Source organism: Mesocricetus auratus, unplaced genomic scaffold (assembly GCF_017639785.1).
Source record: "Mesocricetus auratus isolate SY011 unplaced genomic scaffold, BCM_Maur_2.0 Super-Scaffold_6730, whole genome shotgun sequence".
Lineage (NCBI taxonomy): Eukaryota > Metazoa > Chordata > Mammalia > Rodentia > Cricetidae > Mesocricetus > Mesocricetus auratus.
In genome coordinates this window covers 78,203,462-78,229,444 of record NW_024429184.1, presented here as the reverse complement: position 1 = coordinate 78,229,444, position 25,983 = coordinate 78,203,462, and the positions used below count along the sequence as shown (strand labels likewise).

General features: G+C 42.5%; 1 protein-coding gene across 4 annotated transcripts in view; it reads right to left on the bottom strand.

Moving 5' to 3' along the window:
• CUNH18orf25 (chromosome unknown C18orf25 homolog) overlaps nt 1–24,793 on the bottom strand; it is a 69,451-nt gene extending 44,658 nt beyond the window's left edge. For 2 of the 4 annotated variants that reach the window (XM_005076468.4, XM_013118045.3), the window contains exons 1-2: nt 24,013–24,096; nt 222–1,006 (exon numbers count right to left, since the gene is read on the bottom strand). In XM_005076468.4, the coding sequence (XP_005076525.1) occupies nt 222–936 (715 nt within the window). In that variant the 5' untranslated portion in view covers nt 937–1,006; nt 24,013–24,096. Of the gene's footprint in view, nt 1–221; nt 1,007–22,893; nt 22,915–24,012; nt 24,097–24,616 lie in introns of those variants that run through there. The other 2 variants (XM_013118044.3, XM_040741563.1) reach the window with 2 other exon arrangements.
• Nucleotides 24,794–25,983: the final 1,190 nt, after the last annotated feature.

Genomic DNA, 25,983 nt, shown 5'->3' with positions numbered 1-25,983 from the left:
ATTAACCACTTCATTTTTTGCTGATGTGCTAAAGTGCACTGGCAACTCAGAACAGGTTTGTTTGTTAAGTTGGCCATGTCTTGTTAATAGACTGCAGTCTTCAAATTTATAGAGAGCTGCAGGTCTCCTGGATTTTTTTCAAGTGTCACTCATCTAACTGAGTCTCACAGCTGAGAAAAGCCATCAGGTACTTTACAGTCAGTTTAAAAAACATCCTCTACCTGGTATCTCTGCAGTGATTGTCTTGCTGCTCCCTGAAATCTCTTCATCATCATCTGATGAGCTGGTGCTTGAGTCACAAGTCAGGTCACTATCACTGGTACTACTGTCCTGCAGCAGGTTGTACTTCTTCCTTGCAGCAGCCTCCCGTTTCTGCCTCAGTAGTCTGATCCTTTCCTTGTGCTTTTGGCTCCGATGACCTTTAACCTTGGTGACTCTGCCATTCTGCTTATCACTGGATTGCCGGTTTTTCTTGGCAGCCATAGTAGATGTTTCACTTTCAGAACGGGACCGTCTAGACTTGCGCCCAACAGTGGTACCAGACACTCCTGAAGTATCTCCTTCTACTGTTGTTTCTGCTTGAGAGGGTTCATTCTCTTCTACAGAAGACAACGTATCTGAATCAGCCAAGTGACCACTAGAGGAAGGGGAAAGCATGCAATGATTAGAGGAGTCACTCTCATAAACTCGGCCAGTTGTGGGCTTGTCACTCTCTGTGGATGCTAACTGAGACTCTGAAGAGTCCCTTCTCAGTTCCATCAACAAACAGGGCATTGAAGAAAGAACTGTAGAGTCAGCTACACCATCCTTCGGAACTTGAGATTCCAGTTCTACAGAACCATCTTCCTCCTTGACTGTCTCTTGTTCAGAGGTTTTTGGTGGGGCTGCAGACTCAATGAGTTCTTCTACTTTTCCCACTGTCTCCTCCATCTTCATTTCAGAATTCCAAATTAAATCATAGAGCAGAGTCTAGGAAGCGGTATCAAAGATGCAACAGGAAAGCAGCCTGCATGAAAACACAAAAAGTCATGACTAGAAATGGAAGATTATTTAACCTATTCAGTATGCTATTTTTCTAAGTGGCAAAAGTTACTACTTAGGCAGACCTTTAACTATGTACCCATACTCTGCATGACTGGCAGTCATACTCAAAGGACTTAATAGCAGCACAATCCTAGCAGTCTTATCTACTAAAAACAGAACATTAATCCCCTCTTGCTGTAATTACAGTAAGTAACCAGAGTTGAGTTTAGAACTTTAGACAGGGCTGGGAAAGTAGCATAGCACAGAGTGCTTGTTTAGGGTACCTGAATCCCTGAGTTCAATCCCTATAAGAAAGATTTAAAACAAGAAAGAAATCTTTGAAAACCTTTAATTAACATAATGTGTACTTGACTTTAGTATAAATAAACACAATGGTTTAAAATACAACTATTCTGAGGTTGGAGGTGTAGTTCAGTTGGTAGAGTGTTTGCCTCACATATATGAAGCTGGGGTTCAATCCTCACCACACTAGCTTGAACTAGACATGATGGTACAGGCCTGTGATTTCAGCACTAGAGGGGCAGAGACAGGAAAATCAGGAGTTCAAGGTCATCCACACTGAATTTCAGGTCACCCTGGGATACTTGAGAGCCTATATCAAAAAAAGAAAAAACAAAGGCCAAAAAAAATCACTGGGGCCTTGGGTAGTAGATCAGTGTTTACCATGGTGTATGAATGATCTTTGGGAGCCCATTCCAAATAGAGGGATGCTCTCTCAGCCTGGACACATGGGGAAAGACCTAGGTCCTACTACTCTGGATGAAATGACAGACTTTGGAGATCCCCCCAAGGAGGGCTTCACCCTCCCTCAGGAATGATGTGGGAACTGGGTGGGGGGCTGGGGGAGGGCTGGTGGTGGGACAAGGGAGGAGGGGTAGGAGAGGAAGCTGGGACTGACATGTGAAACATTCATGTTTCTAATTTAGATAAAAACATATATTGAGGGGGGAAAAAAAAAGAAAAAACAAAAACAAAAAACCAAGTAGGAATAGCCTGACCTGTAGATGGTAGCACAGGCCTAGAATCCTACTTGGGAGGCTGAGGTATGAGGATCCCAAAGTCACCTACTTGGACAACTTGGGAGATCCTGTCCCAAAATGAAAACAAAGAAGGCAGAAAGATGGCTCAGTGTTTGTTAAAGTACTTGCTCTTGCAGCACACCCTGGTTTGGTTCCCAGAACCTACACATCTGCTCCCTTGAATTAAAAACTAATAAGCCAATTTTTTCTGATAAAAAAATGAGAGTTGGAGCTGGCAAGATGGCTCAATGGGTAACATGAAAGCACTTACCACCCAGCCTTATGGCCTGAGATTCAGAGTGGAAAAGATGCCTATAAGGTATCTTTTGACCACTACATAGACACTGCACTGCCCTGTCCTGGGGTTCTGACAGGATACACCCTCAGCTGCAGCCACTAAGAGCACCACCTATGCCCATTCATTCATTATCTTCCCTTTTAAAAGGGCCCTGCCCACCTCCCATTCTCCTCTCTTTCTTTCTCTCCCTCTTTCTGTCTTTCTACCTGTCTCTCTGCATCTCTTTCTTCTCTCCCACTGCTCCTGTCCCTGGAGGCCAGGTCCACACCCCCCCTCCCCGTGCCCCTTTTATGATTCCTTTCCCTAATTTAAAAACACACACACACACACACACACCTCTACTTGAACTCTGTCACATGGCATCATTCTCTCTCGAGTCACTTTTTTTAAATTACAACAACATATGTATAACTCCACCCTAAAATAAATAAATAAATTTATTTTTTTAAAAAAATTAGGTAGGCTTTGTATTTGCAAAAGCCCTGACTTCAATCCCAAGCACTACACATGATCCAACATGCAGAAGGTGGTAGTAGGTGAAGGTGAAGATCAAAAATTCAAGATCATCCTTGGCTACATAGCAAAATCAATGCCAGCTAAAGCCATATGAGGAGAGACAGAGAGAGAGAGGGGGAAAGAGGGAGGGAGAGGGAGAGAAAGAAGGAGGGAGGGGGAAGGAGGAAGGGAGGGGAGAGAGAGAGGGAGAATCTCAACTGATACTTCTGTTGAGAATCCATTCATACACTCTAGAACAAAGTTTTTTTCTTTAAAGTGAAATATCTAAAAATATCTAATTTAGTCAAATCACTAAAATGAAAGTAATGCCAATTATAAAGCAAACACATCAAAATCTTGTTTTGAAAGAAAGAAGCACTAGATCATTTCAAAGTATTACAATATAGCATCGGACTAAAAATCATTTATTGCCTTTCTTCGGTGCTGCCAAGGTACAGTCTTCTAAAACAGCTAACGTGGCACTGGATGAGGGTCTCATTCCATCTAGAGAGTAACCAGCATATCACCCAGCAATTGCAGTTTCCCTAGCACCATTCCCACTGTGTACCATGACTTATCTCCATGTTTGCCTGCATCTACTCTGCTCTCCTCCTGCAAGATGAAGTGACCTACACAGGGAAGATCGATGCACTCATCAAAGCAGCAGGTGCAAATTTTGAACTTTTTGGTCTGACTTACTTGCAAAGAGTCTGACATGCATCACAGGGGCTGCTGGACCTGATCATACAGCTGGTGTCACACTAGCAGGAGCCCTGCCCACTGCTGCCATCAGAACAAGAGAAAGCAAGAAACAAGAATTAAGAGTGGGCAGCTGAGGAGAGATGGCCCAGTGGTTAAGAATGCTTGCTGCTCTTCCAGGAGACCTGAGTTCATGCGGTTCCTAACACTCACACTGGGCAGCTCACAACTGCCTCCTGCAGCTCCAGATGCAAAGGATCCAAAGCCTTTCACCTTTCTCTGGCGTCTTAGGCACACACACACACGTGGCATACATTCTCATATTCATATTCATATTCTCTCTCACACACACTCACACACACACATATCAAAATGAATCTTAAAAATAGAAAAAAGAAGCCAGATGGTGGTGGCACAAAACTTTAGTTCCAGCAGAGGCAGGTGGATCTCTGTGAGTTAGAGGCCAGCATAGTCTACAAAGAGAGTTCCAAGACAGCAAGGACTGTTACACAGAGAACCTTGTCTCCAAAAACCAAAAAAAGAGGGAGGGAGGGAGAAAGGGAGGGAGGGAGGTGAACACAGAGACCTTGATAATGACATGGGCTTTAGTTTATTCTTGCTGTTATTGTTTCTTTTAAGAGTTACTTTAGCATTTTAGAAAATAATAGTGATGGATATATTCTAAAAAGGAATCAGCTTTAAAATGTATCCCATATCTACATATAGATCTACTAGGAGAGAATGAGGTTTTATTAGCCTCAGATGTTTATGTTCAACCACTGTCTAATCACTAGTTGTTGATCAGTAACAGACATAACAAAAGCAACCACTAAAAAAGCTTAATTTAAAGAAAGGAAGAAAAAATATTGAGTAGAGAAACTAGTAGCTATATCCTAGAGTGAAAACATTTCATGGATCTGTTATCTAACAAAGAAAGTGTAAACATCTTCAAAAGGACAAAGATCAAAATCCAAAACTGGAACAATATTTTGTCTGAAATGTCGAATTTCAACAAAAAAAATTAAGACTTCCAAAAGAAACAGGAAACTGTGACTCCTACACAGGAGAAAAAAGTAGTCACTGGGAAAAATTCTCAGATGTTAGACTTAGCAAAGACTTCAAAGGAGTTATTTAAAATATGTTTAAAACACTTAAGGGGCTAGGTATGCATTCTCAGTGATAAAGAGAGCTTACCTAGCATGCACAAATCCTGATCTTGACTCTCAGCAAACACACACACACACACACACACACACACACACACACACTTATTTAAAAAGAAAAAAGAAAAATAAATAGTACTTTGAAGAATGGACAAAATAGCAAATACCATCATTCATTTAATGGTATTCCTCAAAAGAGAATAAGACACAAGAAAAAAAAAGGGAGGGGAAAGGATCCCAAAGCCAGTGGTAGCATTCACTTGTGATCCCAGTGCTTAGAAGGTAGATGCTGAATCAGAGTTCAATGTCTTTTTCAGATACAAAGCAAGTTCAAGACCATCCTAGCTACATAACACCCTGTCTCAAAAGGAAGGAAGAGGGGGAGGAAGGGAGAGGGAGGCAGGGAGGGAGGAGGGAGAGAGGGAGGGAGGGAAGGAAGGAAAGAGGGAAGGGGGGAAGGAGGGAGGGAGGGAAAGAAAGAGAGATGGAAAGAGAAAGAAAGAAAGAAAGAAAGAAAGAAAGAAAGAAAGAAAGAAAGAAAGAAGAGAGAGAGGAGGGAGGGAGGGACAATTAACAATTCACACACACACTCTCTAAATTTGATTTTTTTAAAGTCTAAGAGGTTAAAAAAAACTCAAGATAAATGCACAGTGATCCACATAATCACATCATAGATAAGTAAAAGAAAAAAGAAAAATACTGAAATCAGCTAAAGTAACCCATCAAATACAAAAGAACCTTATTTCAGTTTGACTTCTTTTTTGAAGCAGAAGCCAGAAGTAGTAGACTCACACATTCCAAGCACTGAGGTAGAAAACTGTCAATCAAGAACTCCAATTCCAACAAAACTATTCTTTCAAAATGAAAACAAGAAATTCAAAAGGAAGTGATATGATCCTCCATTCCCAAGACAGATCTCAAACAACAGTGTTAAAAATTCTGACAAACCAAGCTTAAGGCCAAAACTAACGTTATTAAAACACCTTTCTCAGGCTGGAGAGATGGCTTACCCTGCCATTTCATATGTATGCTCTAGCATTAGATTTTTATGAATTCTAACTGTACTGTCTTACACAAAATGTATAGGCTAAGATGGATTTCTAGTTTTAAAAAAAGACTCAGTATTTTTCAGAGAGTCAAGGTTTACTGATAAAATAAGAATGATTCTGTTCATTAAGAGTATAAGAAATGTTCCCTGTCACAGACATTTGAAAGGAGAAAAAGCCTTAGAAGTGAGATAGTTCTATTCCCTTGCAACATACAACTGCTGTTTAAGTAATCTGGTTTCAAATACCAAATGATGAGAGGGTTCTTATCAACCTCCTTTGAAAGAATACTGTTCTATATGCTGGAGGGGATGCCAGGAAAAAGAGAACCCTTGTTCCCTGTCAGTGTGATTGCACACTGGGCTATTATTGAAATTGGTGTGGAAAATTCTCAAAAAGCTACACATAAATCTACCATATGACCCAGCTATACCACTCCTTCACATATGCCCAAAGGACACAACATCCTACTCCAAATACTTGTGTAGCTATGTCCACTGCTGCTCTCTTCACAATAGATAGAAAATGGAAAGAAACTAAATGTCTTTCAATTGACAAACAGATCATTAAAATGTGGTATATATACACTATGGAACACTACTCAGCTGTAAAGAAAAAAGAAATCATAAACTTTGCAAATAAATGGACAGAACTAGAAAAAAAATCATATTGAGTGAGGAAACCCAGACCCAGAAAGACAAGCATCACATGTTCTCTAACTGGAGGCTCCTCATCCACATCTTCAGATGTGAGCACATAGCTTAAAGTAACTACAGAAATCAAGATAGTAAAAGGGGACAGCTGGGAGGCCCAGGCAGTCTATGGGACCTATTAACAGTGGAGTCAGTGTTTATCCTCGATGCACAAATGGACTTTGGGAGCACATTCCCTATGGAGGGATACCATTGTAGCCCAGATACACAAGAGGACCTAGGCCCTCTTCCAAATGATGTGACAGACTTTGATGCGCCCCCCCCCCCCGTGGAGGGCCTCACTATCCTTGGGGAGTGGGTAGGGGGTGGGCTGGGGGTGGGCAGGAAGCATGGGAGGATGAGAGGGCGAGGGAATGGGAAGATTGATATGTTAAATAAGACTTTCTAAAAAAATTTTTTAGAGTATAAAAAGGAGGGGGACCATTGCCAGGATTGAGGACTGTGGAGCAATAAAGGGGAATAGCAGGGTCCTAGTGCCCTGATTAGAAAAATGGGAAGAGGGGGTTCTTTCTAGAAGGGGAAGAAGGTAAACAGTGAAGGAGGGTAAAATAACAATAAGTATAGAAAAGCCATAAGGAATTATAGTTATTAACTATTTACCTAAAAACTATAATACATGTAATTCTGTATATAATATACATAAATAATTTTAACAAATTTTTCTCTCATCTAGGCTGACAATGGTCCCTCCAGGAGTCAAAGACCAATTAACAAAAACCCGAAACCAGACATGAGAGGCCCTCTTTTAAGTTGATGGCTAGGATTGTCCAAGAGATTCCCAAAACATAGTCTATTGTTATTGTTCTTGATTGGCCCCAGAGGTGGAAGGTAAATATCTCCTATTGCTGAAGACACCATGCACTTCAGAAGCAGGGCTCAGAGAACTCTAAGCTAGAACTGCCTGAACACCTCCCCCACTGAGGACTAGCTTTCATGGTACCAGAGGCACTATGCAAGCTTCCAAAGGAGGGAGGCAAGCAACAGTCCTACCCAGTTATGACACCAATCAGCATGGCACAATAACCTGAAGTATACAGTAGTGGCATACATACCTGGGTAGTAACCAACAGCTCTCTGATTAAACTTAAGACACACTCAACAAGTACTCAGTGCTAGTGATGTCACAGACATTCAACATGGAGAAATCAAGCGAGTGTCTCCCTAGAGCCTTCACCCCTACTGACTAATGTTTATGATACTGGAAGGTACTCCGCACACCACAAGAGAAGGGAAAAGGTAACCACCAAGTCAGCTACAACCCCAGCTATCTACAATGGAGTCCTGTCTGCATGATACTCTGGCACAATGGTGGCACAAAAGTCGTGGTAGTAACCAACCACTATATGGTTAGATTTAAATTAAGGACCACTCCATAAGATGGAGTCTATGCCTGATAATGCTCAGGTGGCCAAGAACCTGAGATTAGACAGACCTTGGGCCTGGGGAAAACCCAAATATTATTGTTGTGCTAAGAGAACACAACAATAAAATGATTCCTAATGATATTCTGCTATATCTATAAATCAGTATTTTGTTTAACCATAATCAGAGAAGCTTTCTCTTGTCAGAGATGGGAACTAATTCAGAGACCCACAACTGGACAACAGGTAGAGAGTGGGAGGCTTTGTTACACTCAGATCTTTATCAAACTCCTCTCCTCAGGGCTCAAGGAGCTACGCAAGAGAGGAGAAAGACTGAAGAGCCAGAGGGCATGGATGACACCAAGGAAAGTGTCCACCAGACACAACAGGACTGATACACAGATGAATTCACAGAGACTATGGCAGCATGCACAGGGTTCAAGCCAGAAGGGGTCCTAGTGCTGAGAGGGGGAAGTGGATATGGGCTCCCATCCCTAATCAAGAATCTATCTTCATCTCTGTGAGTTCAAGGGCAGCCTGGTCTACAGATAGGCTCCAAAGCTGCAAAGAAACCCTGTCACGAGAAATTAAGAAGAAAGAAGGAGGAAGAGAAAGAGGAGGAGGAGGAAGAGAAAGAGGAGGAGGAGGAAGAGAAAGAGGAAGAGGAAGAGGAAGAAGGAGGAGGAGGAGGAGGAGGAGGAGGAGGAGGAGGAGGAGGAGGAGGAGGAGGAGGAGGAGGAGGAGGAGGAGGAGGAGAAGAAGAAGAAGAATCTATCTTCAATTGACAACTGCTTGAAAAGGGAAAAAAATTAGTTTTCTCCAATGCAGTCCATTAAGGGTGGGCCCCAGGTCCAGCAATAGACAGCCAACACAAACAAACTAAATTGTGTTTTTTGTAGATTTTTCTGTCTCAAATTGCTTTGTTTTGGCTTTTCTTGTGGGGGGGTATCTTACTGGTCTTTTGTTTGTACATTATGGTGGTGGTCCCTGTCTGTAATCCCAGAACTTGGGAGGTAGAGGCAGGAAGACTAAAAGTTGAAACTAACCTTTAGTTCAAGGCCAGTCTGGGATACATACTACCCTGTCTCAAAATAAACCATAAAACCCCAACCAGCAACAATTTTTCAAAAACTAGCCATAAACTTGTGGTACTCTTGCCATAACTTTTCCAGTGCTGGGGTTATAGGCTTGTGCCATCTGGCTAAGCAAAGTATCTTGAATATGCTTCATTTTCTGTATGCCTGCAGGACTTTTCAGAGAATTTATAGTTTTCTTCATTCATGAGGTTTACCAGTTTTGTAGGGGAAGTGGGTATATGGTAGTCTTCACATTATTATCTTAGAATTAGAACAAACAATACTATCTTTTTAAAAAGTTTTTTAAATGTCATCAAGACATCTATCATACTATACAATTTACCATGCTAAACATTAAAAAAATGTGAATATTAATACTGTATATCAGATCTCTTAAGAACTTTCAATTAAAAGTTTTATTTAGCTTGTATGTGTGGGGGCATGAGTACGTGAAAGTCAGAGGAAAACTTGTTGGGAGTTGGTCCTGGGGCTCAAACTCAAGAAGTCTGGTAGCAGGCACCTCTGAGACATCTCACCAGTTCATGCAATTCTATGATGTCAAGCTCTGGGTATTAAGTAGGTTTTTGTTGTTGTTGCTGTTGTTTGGTTGGTTGGTCTTTGATCTATTTTGATTATATCTTTTTATGTCTTCTCCCTCTTTCATTTTTCTTTTCTTATACAGTTTTAAAGAAAATCTGTGTAGAATAGTTCTTTGGGAGTTTGAATATGTGTTGGTAATTTGAATTGATGTTTTGTGAATTGATTTGTTTTCTGTGTGAACCCAGAACCTCACACATTAGAGGTAAGCATTCTACACTGAGCTACATCTCCAGGGTGGGTGGGTGGATGGGTGTGTGTGTGTTGCTGTTGTTTTAAAGACTGTCTGTTTGTAACCTGGTCTTCAATTTTTGGTTCTCCTTTTCAGCCTTGCAATGCAGGGATTATAGGTGCATGCTATCATGTCTAGCTTACCTTATACATTATGAAATTTCCTTATTTTAATGCTTTTTAAAAAGCTGTGATTTGGGGCTTCAAACGTGGTAGGTTCCCTGTAGTAAGTAAAGGCATGACAACTTGGATTTGGTCTCCAGAACATAAAATACAAAGTGCGTCTACACTGACAGTATCTTTAACAATGCCATTTAGGTTTTAAGATCAATTTATTAATTCTTATTACTGATCATAGCTAACCTGAAATAAATACTCATTTCTAAGAAAAGAATATGTAGGTCAATGGCCAAGATATATTTAGAAAGATATATTTAGAAAGATAAATTTAGAACACTTTCTGAATTTCTACCCTGCTTCAAGCCTGATCCGTGCTACACTAGCAGCCTCTGGTAACCAAACACAAGCATTATAAACATCTAGATTTCTACAAAGATGAATTAGATTGTAATGTTTAAAGACAAGAATTTGGGCTCAGGCTGGGGTGAGAGCTCAGTTGCATTCTATACACAAAGCCCAGGGTTTGATGCCCAGCACCACATTAACTGGGTGTGTAAGGAAATGCCTGTAATATACACTGTCTCAAAAATAAGGCTACTCTTCCGTGAGAAGCCCACACTCACCATGCCCTGGGTGTAGCTGTTTTCTTTATCAGTGCTTCTCTTACTCTTAACCCTCTGAGGTAGAACCTGTGTTAAGATATCCATAATAGAGCAAAGCATGGTAATACACACTTCTAATCCCAGAACTCCAGAGCCAGAGGTAGGAATGGAGCCACCTAGTTCAGGCCAGCCTGGTCTATATATCAAGTTCCAGGCCAGGTAAGGCAAAAAGAAAAAAATGTTCAATAACCCAACTCTGCTTCAAATAAAGCAAATTACAAGTTTTTGTGTTACTGAGAATTGAAACAAAAACTCATGCAGCTAGGCAAGTGCTCTACCACTGGGCTACATCCCCAGACCCTTTTAAACTTATTTTGAGACAGGGTTTGGCTCAATTGTCAGGCTGGCCTTCAACTTACAAGGCTTCTACCTCAGCTTTCCCCAAGGAGAGCAAATATACAACTACATTCTGCAAGGCTTAAAACAGAGTCCTTTAAAATAAAACTTTTTTCAGCCTCAGACTCCTTTAAAAAACATTTTAAGCCATACACACCAGTGTCCACCTGCAATTTCATCACTGGAGAAACTAAAATAGGAAAATGAAAAGTTCAAGGCTAGCCTGAACTTGAAAACAAGATCCTGTCTCAAATAAATAAGCCAAGGATATTTAAGAGGCAAAGAAAGGAAAAACAGTGCAAATTCAAGGCTAGCTCTTCCAGAGGACCAGGTTTGATTCCCAGCAACTGCATGGCAGCTGAAAACTATCTGTGACTCTCATTCCAGGGGATGCAAACTTCTGTTCTAGAACACACATACATACAGTATACAGACATACATGCAGGCAAAATACCCAATAAATACAAAATAACAGGTTTCCTAACTTATTTGAAGGTTGCTATTTAGAATTTGGCTGTTCACAAATATAGAATATATCTTTTGTGTAAGAAAATATCTATACTTCACCTAAGTATAGTAAATATACTTAAAAGGCTAAAGAGGACTGCTCCTTTTTGTTGCATAACACTTTCCACTGAGACTGAAACATTTCATCCCAAGGGGAAGCACCTTAAACAGCAAAGTAGCAACTCAAAATAGCTTCAGGAAGTTCCTGAAACTGACCAGTCTTTAGTCCCTCTTTACCAGAATAATCAATAAAAACTGCAAAAACTCTAATACCAAACCAGCTGCCTGGAAGAAGCAGAAACCAGCTGAGAAGCCTGAAGCCTGGAAGAGCTTTAGGGTACCTGAGGTCCAACCTGTTGAGCTGCCTGCAGGCTGTGAAGTGTGCTCCAGGTTCCCAGCTTTGTGAATTGTCACCGGTACTAGATGGGTTTTGGTGATACAGCTATCTTTGAGTCATTTCTGCTTCTCTCTCTCTCTCTCTCTCTCTCTCTCTCTCTCTCTCTCCCTCCCTCCCTCCCTCCCTCTCTCTTTCTCCTCTATGGCAAAATGCTCCATCTCACTGAATCCTCACAATGGTGGAAAGGGCAAGCAATCTACACCTCCTCAGTGCGCAGAGCCAATCTAGTCTGAACACTATGATCTCATCTAATCTTTCTCTGGTGTCTTTATAAAGGCACTAATCCTACTCATCTGGCAGATCCCTCATGACCTAATCACCTCCCAGAGGCCACACCTTTCTAATACCAACAATGGAGGTTAAGACTTCAACATTTAAATTTTGGGAAGACCATAGCAAAAGGCTTTCATTAAATGCACTAAATGACTCCTCTCAATCACACTCTTAATATTTAAAACAAATGGAAAACAAGTGTAGCTGAGCATGATAGGGCATATTCAAGAATTTGAGGCAAGAATTGGGGATAGGCTGGGGGGAGGCAAGGGATGGGAAGAGGAATGGGAGGGAGACCTGTGGTTGGAAAGTAAAATGAAATCAAAAAAACAAAAATAAAAATGGAACAAAAAAGAACTGGGGAGAGGGCTCAGATGGTAGAGTGCTTGCCTAACATGCTTGGTACCTTGGGTTATATCACTAAGACAGAAACCTGGCATGGTGTTACACGGCTACAGAGGCAGAAAGATTAGCAGCTTAAGGCCAGCCTGGGCTACAGGAGAGTTTGTCAAAGCACACACAAAAGTACTGTTGGGGATGGAGAAGGGAACTCAGTGGATAAAAGCAGTTGCTGCTCTTACAGAGAACCCGGGTTCAGTTCCCAGCACCTACATCAAGCAGCTCTTGACCTACAACTAACTCCAGTTCCAGGGATTCCATGCCCTCTCCTGGCCTCCAATGCACCTACACACACACACACACACACACACACACACACACTCTCTCTCTCTCTCTCTCTCTCTCACACACACACACACGCACGCACGCACGCACGCACGCACACAGTGCATACAGACAAGCAGTCAAGCACACATACACATAAATAAGAATATATTCTAAAAATACCTTTTTTTAAAGTACTGAAATAGAATCTTAACATTCTGGCTTATTTTCTCTGAGCACTGATTTTATCTATACATGTGTTATTAATGTAACAACACAAGGCTTTAGAAATGAATTACGTTTTCAAAACATCAGCTACAGGATATGCAAGCAGTATATAATAACCTGACCTAGATCTATGGCTCAATTAATTAATATAAAAACACTATGCTACTTTACAAATGTAAATACTGTTTATTTGATAACTTTCCCTTAAAAACATAAAACCACCCTTGTCTTAACTGATTGGGGAAAAATAATCCCTTACATACTTTGATACTTTACTGAAGAAACAGTCTAAAACAAACAAACAAACAAACAAAGAACCTTGGGCATGCAAGATGGCTCAGCAGGTAAAGGCACATGTTGCCAAACTTGGCAATCTAAGTTTAAGATCTTTTGGGCCCACATGGTGTAGGAAAAGAACTGACTCCTACAAGTTGTCCTCTGTCATCTACACACATTTCTCTAATAGTTGGAACCAAGAGCCAAAAAGAAGAAAAGAAAGTTGTGGTCAGGCATGGTGGCACACGCCTTTGATTCCAGCACTTAGTAAGCAGACACAGGTGGATCTGTGAGTTCAAGACCTCACTGGTCTACATGGTGAGTTCAGACCTGTCTCAAAAAAAGAAAAAGAACAAGTCATGGGTATTTAAGATTACACTTCTGTAGTGTAGAATTGTCTGAGCTATTTCTACACTTAAAATGTTGACCTGGTGTAGTAGTCCATGCTTTTAATCCCAGCATTGGGAGGCAGAGGCCAAGGAATCTGTGAATCCAAGGCCAGTCTGGTGTACATATCCAGTTCTCATGGGAAAAAAAAGGGTGGGGGGTACAAATAAAGATGTCTTGAGATTCTAGGTTGGTAGGTTTTTGTTTGTTTGTTTGTTTGTTTAGACAGGGCCTCACTATGTAGCCCTGGAACTTGATATGTAGACCAGGCTGGCCTTTACTACTGGTTCTGCTTAGTCTTTTTACTACAAGAAACAGAACAGGAAACATGAAGACTGGAAACCAAAAGACAAATTGTAATACCTAAAGATAAAACTAGATGAAGCAAGGCTTTCAAACAATACTTGCATCTACTTCCTGCTGGTCTGGGCAACTAGGTGTCACAAAAAGATTTAATGCATTTCATAAGCAAGGTATGTGATTCAGTGATGAATAGAATGCTTGCCTGAACAAGGCCCTGGGTTCCACCCCACACTGGAAAAAATGAAAAACATGAGATTTTACATACTGTTAGACAAACTGGCTCTCAATGCAATACTGTAAACAGGCCATGGCAGACCTGCAATTCCAACATGCAGAAGGCATAGGCAGGAAGGTTTTGAGTTCAAGTACAGCCTGAACTTCAGATACTGTGTCTTTAAAAAAAAAAAAAACAAACAAGGCTGGAGGTTTCAAGTACTTGCTGCCTTCCAGAGAACCCAGGTTCTGCTCCCAGGACCTGAGTGGTAGCTCACAACCCATACCTCCAGTTCGAAGATCCTCCATACCCTCTCCTGACCTCCACCAGCGCACACAGTACACATACTTACATGCAGACTAAACACGCATACACACAAGACAGAATGAATGAACAGAAAGAAAGAAAGAAAGAAAGAAAGAAAGAAAGAAAGAAAGAAAGAGAGAGAGAGAGAGAGAGAGAGAGAGAGAGAGAGAGAAAGGTCTAGAAACATAGCTAGGTAAGCACAGTATTTACTCAGCATGCACAAAACCCCAACACCCCCCCACACACACACATGCAAACAAAATATAGACAGCTGTGAAAATGTATTAAGTGGAGAACTGTAATACTAGCCATCATCTAAGAAAATTAACACCCGAGTTATCTAATTTCTCAGACTATGGCTACAATAAATACACTGCTTCAAAAAGTATTTTTTTAAAGACAAGGTTTCATGTAGCCCAGGTCAGCCTTGAACTCTTGATCTTTCTCCTTACACCTCCTAAGTGCTAGAATTACAGGCATATACCACCAAGCCCACTTGAAGTCCACTTGAATAACAGTACTCTTCAGTACCAATACCTTAACAATTTTGTTTTCCAACAACTTTCAAATATTTGCAAGGATTTTAAGTTAGTTTCTCCACTGAGAATCTGTAGCACGGATAATGTTAACTGTGCAGGAAACAAAGGTTAGAATTGAAATAAAAACAACTACAGAAAGAATATTGCAACGAGCTCTTTTCTCCAGCAATTCATCTTTCCCCAACTCTCAGAAGGAAGAAGCTAAAGAGGCTACAAACAAAACACACACAGAGACTCCTAACTGGAAATGATGAAACAGAAGAAATTCATTAATGGACTAGACAATGACTATCAACAGCTGCTAACATCACAACAAAATAAAATACATGCCTCCTGAGGCAAGCACTCAACATTAACTATAAAGTCTCCTTGCCATCCAAGAAAAAAGAAAAACAGACAAAGAAACACTATACATCACAGAAACTGAACCAGATCAATTCTCTAAACAGAAGACATCAATTAGAAAAACATGCAAGGCCAGAACATGCTTGCCACCCCTCCAGGAATAGAACTAACAAGTTCAAACTATGGGAAAATTTCAGTTTCTTCATAAATGATGCATAAAGAAAAAGAGAGGAACTAGAGATTACTAAAAATACAAAGACTGCAGTTGGCTCTTGATCTAAATAACAACACATTTATGAAATAATGAAGAACCCTGAATGCTCCCCCATGACACTAGGAATTTTTAAACTTATTATCCTTCATTGCTTGGTTTTTCTTTCCTTATGGGTAATGAGTGCCAAATGGTTGGAGCACATAAAAGGAACACTAAAATTAATAAAGCTGAATGGAGTTATCAGTAACATGCTGGGTCTGGCCTAACAAGCATGGAAATATAAACTGCCAGACTGCAAGCATGAAGGCAGCTTTGCATGTCTGCCAGCCAACCTTTTCTCCACTGATACAAGCCCTATAAATAGGCCAAGAGTGATAATAGCTGCTCCAATCACTTCATACTGCAGATACTACACTGCTAGCATGTACATGGCCCTACACCAGGACAGTGAATAAACCAGCACAGGTCGGAGGCCAAGGAAGTTATCAACTGCAAAAGCCCTGCAGCTAATGGGAGAACTCCTAAAGTACCCACTCCACAGTGTCTAAGTTAAGATACTAATTTCAAATTTCTCCAAGATTTTTGCTTTTGTCATTTTCCAGCTTTTCCAGAATATGATTCAAAAAGATGGGTCACCACATAACCACATATGCTGGGACCTCAGGTCCCTAAGAAAAATTAGAAAAAAAAATGCTGCTAAAAATCTATCCACTATACACACCCTCAGGCTCATAGCAAGTTGTTGTGTGGATTGCACAGGGAAAAACAACACTTGGGGATTAAATATTAGTATAAGAATATGTTTCTCCATCCTGAAGATGGCAAGGTCGTTAAAAGTTCAGCTCCCAACACCCAGCAGGAAGCTCACAACCCCCTCCAACTCAAGTTCTGGGCACCCAACAACCTCTTCTGACCTCAAGCAACTGCACTTACACACACATTTTACATTCATGCACACATACATTTTTTAAAGGTAATAAAAAATCTTTTAAAAAGCAAAAGATAAAGGCATGGTGGCAGACACCTTTAATCTAAGCACTAGGAAGGCTGCATAGCAAGTTCCAGGTCAGCAAAGGCTACATAGTGAGATCTTGCCTCAGAAAAAAATAAAACCCTATATGCCTCTTACCTAGGAGTGGTGGTGCAGGTGTATAAACCACAGCACTTGGGAGCAGAGATCGGAAGATCATAAATTCAAGACTAGCTTCAGCTATGTAGTTAGTTTGAGTTCATCCTGAGTTATGTTAGACATCACACACACACACACAAATAAATAAATAAATAAAATTTTCTTCAACCTTTTTATCAGATGGGCATGGTAATTCATTCCAGTAATCCCAGATCTAGTAATCTAAGGCAGAAGACTGCTGGAGTTCAAGGCCAGCTTGGGGTACAAGTGAGATCCTGTCTGAAAATAACACAAAGTAACATCAAGCTTTCTCAATAAATACTTTTCATTTTCTCTGGTGTATGTGCAGGTTTGAGCACCACAGTATCTGCAAGTATCTGCGTGCCCACAGGCAGTCAGAGGACGACTTGCAGGAGTCAGTTCTCTCCTTTCACCATGTGAGCCCCTGGAATAAAACTCACATAGTCAGGGTTCATGACTGGGGCCTTCATCTGAGGAGTACCTCACAGCCCCTCTTTTGTTTTGTTAGGGGGAGCAGGGTCTCACAAACCAAGCTGGCTCAAACTCACCTAGCAGCTGAGGGTGACCTTGAACTCACAATCTTCTGCCTTCTAAGTAATGGGATTACAGGTGTGCACCACAATACTTGGCAAAAGTATATGCTTCTATGCTAGGGTAAAACTAAAGCAGACAGGAAAGACACTGTTTAAAATCAACTAGATAAGGGTTTTGTTCTTAAAAAAGAAAGAAAAACAACCTTGTTCTCCTAGAATTTATATTCCACACCCAACTTCCCTATCCCCAATTCCTTTGTCTAGTTATAAGGCAGCTAACAAAACACTGACTCTAAACATCTTTTAAAAGTTATTTCTAAAAAACGTGACAACTCCATTTATAAAAAATTCTGATGCCGGTGATCTTAGTTCTCTAATATCACCATGCAAGTAAAAACTTAATTTCTAGACTAGCAAAACACAATTCCAGTTTAAACACATTCTTAGGAATAGCTTCTCTAGGAGCGGTTAAGAGCACTGACTGCTCTTCCAGAGGATAAGAGTTCAATTCCCAGCACCCACACAGAAGCTCACAACTGTCTGTAACTCCAACATCTGACACAGACACATATGCAGGCAAAACACCAATAAACATAAAATAAAAATAAATTTTAAAAAATACCTGCTCTAAGACAAGAAGATAATATCTGAGAAAACTGTCGGAAAACCAAAGGACAACAAATTTAATAAAGGAAAAAAAAGGCATACAAAGATATTTGATTTTCAAGAGATGTATACTAGCCATTCATAAATAAAAACTGGAAGCACTAAAAAGAAAGGGGGAAAGGGAGAAAAAGAGAAGAAGAGACAAACAAGACAAGAGGAGAAGGGGAGAGGGAAGGAGCGAGGAGACAGCTGTTCTAGGTGTTGGAAAATGGTTCAGTAGTTAAGAGCACTTCCTGCTCTTCCAGAGGACCTAAGCTCAGTTCCCAGCACCCACTAAAGGCAGTTTACAACTGCCCATAATTCCAGCTCCAGGAGATCCAATACTCTTTCTTCTGGTTCTAGAGCAAACACAAACTGGTGGCATATATTTACACAAATAAACAAACATATACATAAAAACAATAACAATAAAATCATTTTTAAAATTTTAAATATAGCAGCCAGGCATGGTAGTCCATGCCTTTATTTCCAGAACTTGGAAGGCAGAGGCAGGAGGATCTCTGTGAGTTCAAGGCCAGCCTGGTCTAGAAAGTCAATTCCAGGACATTCAGGGCTGTTATACAGAGAAACCCTGTCTTGAAATCCCCTCCAAAAAAAAAAAAAAAAAAAAACTACTCCAAAAATATTAACAGGTTTATCATTGATGCTCTTTGAATAACCACCAAACTAATCTGAATTCAGGTGGATGAGAATACATTTTGCAAAAGAACTGGCAAGTACATTTAAAAGACATTTTTTAAAGGTATCCAGTCACTTTATTTTTAAGTTTAGAGAGCCATTTAAGAAAAATGCTGCTTTCCAAACACCTTATTGAAAACTTGCTTACAAAGGAAAAGACCAGCTTTGACCTACAATTGTGAGTATTTTCTTTCCCTTATGGCATACTTCCTCTCGCTCACATTCTACGGCAGGAAGGAGACTCAGGAATAATCTGGTTCACTGGAATCATTTCCTTAGCTAGAAACTATTTCTTTTATCTATGTACCCATCCCCACCTGGCACTCTAGCACTTAGTAAATGGGGTTTTAATTTAACCACTTTGTAAAATTCACCCACATTCACACCAAGTAGGATTTGCTAATAAGGCTTACTTTTAATTAATCTTCATCTAACTATGAAATTTTTTCAGGTAAATGTGTAAATAAATCCAAGTTCATGCTTTATGAATTTACAATATTTATCTATTGATTAATGACAAATTCCTTATTTTAAGTAAAGATATGAAAAAGAATAGTTAAATTTACAAGAACAAGTCAAATGCAGAAATCCCCAAACATAACTGACCAAATTTGTCATATAGGCTAACGTATTTTAAAATCACATTAGGAACTGCCAGCTGCTGTTACTACTTTTTGGTAAGTCTGTACATATATGTGTATATATGTATGTGTGTGTGTGTGTATGTGTGTGTGTGTGTGTGTGTGTCCTATCAGTACAGAAACACTGAAAAGAAGAAGATACTTTCTTAGCTCGTCCTGCTCCTTCCTTTTACCACAAGGTCCTGTAGGCTGAGTGTGAAAACTGACTGAACATCAATCCCACTCTTCTGAGACATGCTACCCACACAAGAAGTACTGTTTCTTTCCCTTAAGTTCAGTAACAAGAGTTCTCAAAGAATAAAGAAAGTAGGTATATTTAAAAGACAAAGACTAACAAAAATTTTTATCAAGTTTCATGGCATTTGTCAAATTAAAGCAACAGAAGAAAAATAACTACAAGGGCCAGTAAGCGGCTCAGCAGAGGCACTTTGCCCTTGTGGCAGTCTGAATGGGAACGACCCCAGAGGTTCTGGTATCTGAATGCTTGCTTGGTCCCTAGTTGGTAGAACTGTTTGACCCCAGAGGTTCTGGTATCTGAATGCTTGCTTGGTCCCTAGTTGGTAGAACTGTTTGAGGAAGGATTAGGGCCTTTGGCCTTGTGGAGGAGGTGTGTCACTGGGAGTGGGCTTTGAAGTCTCAAAAGCCCAGATCAGGTCCATTCTCAATCTACCCAGTCCCCTCTCTGTCTCCTGCTTGTGAATCAGGACTGAAGCTCATAGCCACTGCTCCAGAGCCCACCCGCCTGCCTTCCACCTTGATGTCCACTACGATGAACATGGACTCACCCTCTGAAACTGTAAGCAAGTCTACATTTAAATGCTGCTTTCTTCTGTAAACTGCCTTCGTCATGATGCCTCTTCACAGCAATAGAACAGTGACTAATACAGCAACCAAACCTGACAACCTGAGTATGATCCAGGAACCCACATGGTAGAAGGAGAGAATGGATTCCTACAAGTTGTTCTCTTACTTCCACACTTGGCAGGCAGGCTCACACACATGTGCACAAACACACACACACACACACACACACACACACAAGTAAATAGCTAAAAATGTTTTTAAATAAAAAAATAGTAGTATCCAATTTCTGCTGGATGGTGGTGGCACACACCTTTAGTCCTGCATGCCTTTGGTCCCAACACTCAAGAAGCAGAGTGGATCTCTGTGAGTTCAAAGCCAGCCTGACCTCTAGAGGGCCAGTTCCAGGACAGGCTCCAAAGCTACACAGAAAAGCTGTGTCTTGAAAAGGAACAAACAAACAAAACTAATGTCTTTAGCCAGATGATCAAGGATGACGTAGTTTAATAAGAGCAGGGCTGTGAGAGCTCTGTGACAGAGTGCTTTCCTAGCATATACAAAATCCTGGGTTCAAGCCCCAGCACTGGGGGGTGGGAAACTAAAAATAAACAAAACCAAAGACTCTCTAGGCTAGTAAGATGGCTCACTGGGTAAAGGAACTTGGTACCAAACCTGAAGAATTTCATCCCTGGAACCAACCAACAGGGTAAGACAACCAACTGCTGCAAGATGCCCCTGCTCTCCACATGTGCAACCTGGCACACACAAATAAATGGAAAGAAAAAATAAACTAAAGAAACCCCACCAGTAATTCCCACACTCTGGACGATAAGTAGGGGATCACAAATTCCAGTCCAACTCTGTCTTTAGTTGAATTTTCATTCCAACTGAGGCAAGAAGAGCCATCTTAAAAAAAAAAATCACAACACATCAGCAAACGAAGAAATCCTCACAACTTGGCCCTGTCTCTATCTACTACAGCCACCCCTCTAAAAGCTCAAGGCTCTGGCAGCACTGAGCAACTCAGAATTTGATAATCATGATTTCACTTAGGCTGGTCCCTTTCAGGGAGTGCTTGCTTGTCTGGAAACTCACCTCAAACCTTAAGTACAAAAGTTGAAGTTTCTTGAGCATGCTTCATCATGGCTCTATGGATCTGCTGGCAAGCATTAACCATCAATAGCTTAGGGCTAAGGATAAAGAGGTGCCACATCAGGCCAGGGTGTGGTAGTATGTAACTATAATCCCAGCACTGGTGAGGCAGAAGCAGGTGGGATCTCTGTGAGTTACATAATACATAGTAGACTCCAAGACAGGCAGACACACACACACACACAGAGTCCCACATGAATATTTTGTCTTCTTTCTCCATATCTCTTGTAGGTATCACCATTTTATTCATGTTGTTATGTCTATTATGTCTATTTCATTTTGCCTACATAATTATAGTTAACAAAGAAAAATTTGGACCTCAAATCTTTCTTAAAGTAATATATTAAAATCACTGGTATGGTCAGAGGCAGAGGCAGGTAGATCCAGATCTGAATTAGAAGCCAGTCTGCTGTCTACATAGTGAATTTCAGACCAGCCACAACTATATAAAGAAATCTTGTCCCAAAAAAAAAAAAAAACAAAATGAAAACACTAAAATCAGAATGCTTCAAGAGAATACACTAACCATTTATTTTTAGCCTTTGGCAGAGTTTCAAGCATACACCTAGTTACATGCAAGAAAGTGAAAGTCTAAGATAATTATTATTAAAGTCACCAAATTAAGGTTTGGGTTGCCACTATATCCAAGTTTTAAAAAGGAGAAAAACACCCAAACTATATATCCCTCCTGTCTACTCATGCACATGTTGGAGTAAAACTGCAAGAATAAGGACTCTAGCAAAACAACTTCTTGAGTAATGAGTAACTACACAAGTTCACAGGAATTATTAGTTATGTAGTAAACAGATTTATTTTTGAAGTTCAGTCCCACGTCTAACCTAGGTAGTCCTGAATCTCACTATGTCTCCCATGTTGGCCTTGAACTCAAAGCAATATTCTTGCCTCAGTTTGGATTACAAGCATAAGCCATCACACCTGGGCTCAGGAAAGGGATTTAAAATACTAATACCAGAAATGTGAATATAAAGAAATTCATAAGTGTCAATGCCAAGACAAATATTATGAGCAAAGTCTTTAAAGGCTATACACTGAACCCAGAGCTCCAGCAGAACTGCATTATATTTGAAAGTCAAAGTTAAACTTATCTTTACTAAGTAGGGCTTAAATTAGTAAACATTACACAGCCAGTCGTGGTGGCACTTGCTTTTAATCCCAACACTTGGGAGGCAGAGGCAGACAGATCTCTGAGTTCAGGGTCAACCGAGTATACAAAGCTAGTTCCAGAACACTCAGAGCTACACAAAATCTAAACAAACCAAAAGACAAGCATTACTGAGAAGCACTCTAAAGAAAGTCAATGGCTCAGAGGTTAAGAACACTTGCTGCTCTTGCAGAGGTCCTGAGTTCGATTCCCAGCAACCATATAGTAACCCACAACCATCTGTAATGAGATCTGGTGCCCTCTTCTGACCTGCAGGAATACATGCAGGCAGAACACTGTATACATAATAAATAAGTAAATCTTTAAAAAAAATAAAAAAGAAAGTCAATTTGTATGTTAAAAGTACTTTTCTTTCTCATGTAAGAGAAATGGATTAAAATTTCAGTCAAATTCTTTTTTTAAAGTAGCATGTAGGTCACTGAAGTCAAGTTCATCTTGGCTTCCTAAATTCAAATTTAATTAGTAATTAGTTATCAACAATCTACTATGGACAACGCACTCTACTTAACATTGTAGTAGCATATTAATATGGTCCTCCAAAAAAGAAAAAAAAAAGATAGCAGAAGATACACATCACCTAAACTGCTAGTTAAACCAAAAGGCAAGGCTCTGATCACAAGAGAAATCCATATCGCCGGAATCAGCAAAACTACATTACAAAGTTAATAGCCTCCACCCTTAAGATACGCCAAGAGGGTAAAGAGAGTGATTCAAACCGTGAGCACGCACCTAACAACACTACACAGTGCGAACCTAAGCAACCGGTCGGATGCATTCATAATCAAGTGACCTAACTTTACCAAGCATCATCACTGGGACTTTCAACCAAAAGGATGCAAAGGCTCACAATCAAACGCGCAAACGCAGAACTGCAAGCACAAACTGCCCAAGCAGTCGGTGAAGGATCTGGAAGGGCTGCATGGGCTCTTTCCTTCAACCTGTGAGCCTCTATTTTGTGAGAAAGACGGGGTAATTTAAAGGTGAGAATGAATGGCATACCAATCTGACAGGGGGCTGCTCCATAAAAAACAAACAAAAAACAATATACTACAAAAATAAGTGCTTTAAGATACACGGTGAGGAACTATACTGGGGGGAGATACTCTGAGAAACCGGGGGAGGTGACAGTCCTTCATCCGGGGGTCGTCAGATTACATCTGCGCTGGCCTTCAACTCAAGTTGACCAAGTCGCAGGTCAATGTCGGAGACCCAGGCACTCTCTGTGGACCGACAGTCGAGGAAGCGGCGAGAGGCCGGTACCGAGCCCAGGAAGCCCTTTCTCTCTCCTCCAAGGCCACCGCCGGAGGGGGGCTCTCCTAGGCTCGGGCAGGTGTCCCCGCCAGCCCCGGGTGCCTCAGCTGCTCGCCCGGGCCGGGCTCCGGAAAGTTGCTCCAACACAACTCTGCGGCCTGAGGGCTGCGGTCCCTCCAGCCCGCCGATCCCCTCGGTGCCAGCGGCCTGGGGAGGGCACTTGGGCGGATAGAGGACGCGAGGGTCACCCGCGGCGGGGCGAGCGGAGGGGTCCGGGCCGCGCCTCCGCCGTCGTGACCCCACGCTCGGACGCCGCGGAGCCCTCAGCCCGGCCCGTTCGCCCTCAGCCTCGCAGGCAAGCGTCTCCCCGGGACGCAGAGCCCCTGCCCCGCGGCTCGCCCCGCAGCCGAGGCCGCTACCCCCGCGCCCCTCCTCCGTGCCTCACCTGCGCTCCGCCGGCCGTGCCTCCTAGGCGGCCCCGCGCGCCCCGACGGGGCACGCGCCCACCGCGGGCGACGCTGACGGGCCGCAGACTCGGGCCGCGGCGGCCCCGCCGCCCCCTTCTCCTCAGACAACTCCCAGCAGCGAGCCGAGGAGCGCGGCGGGAGCCCCGGCACGGGAGGGGGGAGGCAGAGTAAAGCTCGCCGCCTCCGCAGCCTCCAACACCAATTCCCTTCAGTCGTCCGCGCCGCCCCAAGAAAATGTCACCAGAGGCCGTTCCGCTCTGCGCCTCACTTCCGCCCGGAACCACAGAGCAGGGCCGGCCGGCTAGAGCGGCCGCCGCCGCGGCGGGAACCCGGAGTGACTGGCGGCCGGCCCGGAGCAAGCCGCGCAGCGCCATCTGGCGGCGGGGACGCGCGCACGTCCTCCAGTGAGCGCGGGTTCCAGCGCGCCCGCTTTCCCGGGCTTTCGTGCGTACCCCGCTTCTGTCCCCGCAGCCTCCGTCCAGAAACGACGGTCCTCGAGAGCCAAAATGCCACGCGGTGCAAACCAAGGCCAACGCCTGACAAGCAAGGGAATCGGCTTCCCGACCGCTGAAGGGTACTCACCCACAGGCGAAGCCTTTCCGAAGGAAGCTCACGGTGTCCAAGTCGTAGAGTCACACCCGTCAGGGTGTCCGCTCCTTTCTCTTGCCACTTTCCCGCGGGAGCCAACAGCGTGGCTCCGGGAACCGCTGTCTCCAACACCCGCACTAACGTCTTGTTCAAGTTTCGGCTCGGGAACGGCGCGGGACTTGCGGCTAGCGCGCCACCTGCTGGTGACACCGTCCTCCAGGGGACCCCGCCGCCACACGCTTCCGACGCCCAAAATTCCGCCCCTGCAGAGTCACTCCTTGGTTTAGCGCGCCCTGGGATAGGGTCTCTCTCTCTCTCTCTCTCTCTCTCTCTCTCTCTCTCTCTCTCTCTCTCTCTCTCTCTCTCTCTCTCTCTCTCTCTCTCTCTCTCTCTCTCTCTCTCTCTGTCTCTCTGTCTCTCTCATTCTCTGTCTCTCTCTGTGTGTCTCTCATTCTCTGTCTTTCTGTCTCTCTCTCTGTCTCTCTCTGTCTGTCTCTCTCTCTCTCTCTCTACACACACACACACACACACACACACACACACACACACACACACACACACACCGCTGTGAGTTTGGCAGACCGGTCCTTAAAATGGGAGCCGGGCACGTACAGGACTTGGGACCTGGAGAAAATGGGATGGATCGCCACTTGGCAAGCAGAGAGATGCAGAGACCGATGCTGAGGACAGCCTTACGACGCCAGATCTGACTGACTCCCTAAAAGCAGTGCAGGTTTTGGAGGAGGGGGAAGAAAATGACTGCGATCTGTACCTTTTTTTTTTTTTAAACGGGAATTGAACTGATCCCTGCAGATGCGAAGCAACTGTCCCACCCCTGAGCTACGTCCCCAGATTTTTTTCCAACTTTGAGACAGGGCCTAGCCATTTTCCAAACTGGTAAAGCTTTGCTCTGATTTCTGGGAACGGCGTCATGAAACAACAGACAACTCGAAAAGAGAAGGAAAAGACGGGAAAACAAATCCACCTTTACAAGCTACTGGAAGGAAATGGGTTTGGTGTCTGCCATGTCTCTGCATCCTTGGGTGGTAGTAACTTTCCCATGGCTCTGGTATTTCTACCAAAGAAACCATCCGCCCAGCGACTGTTGGGATGAGGGTGAAGGCTGCCAGCGATGAACCCTACCGTGGCTGGCTAGCGTTGCCCTGCGTCTCAAAGTCTAGACCAAGACCCCTGAACCTGGGGCCCACTCAGCCTTCAGAGCTTCTGTTTCCTGTAGAATGCCACCATTCTCTGACAGAATCTGTGGGAAGAGGGTCCACGGTCAATTTCTGTTAATAAATTGCCTCTGTATTAAGAAAAAATAGTGAAATCTTGGATGAGATTCCTGAAAAGGAGATTTG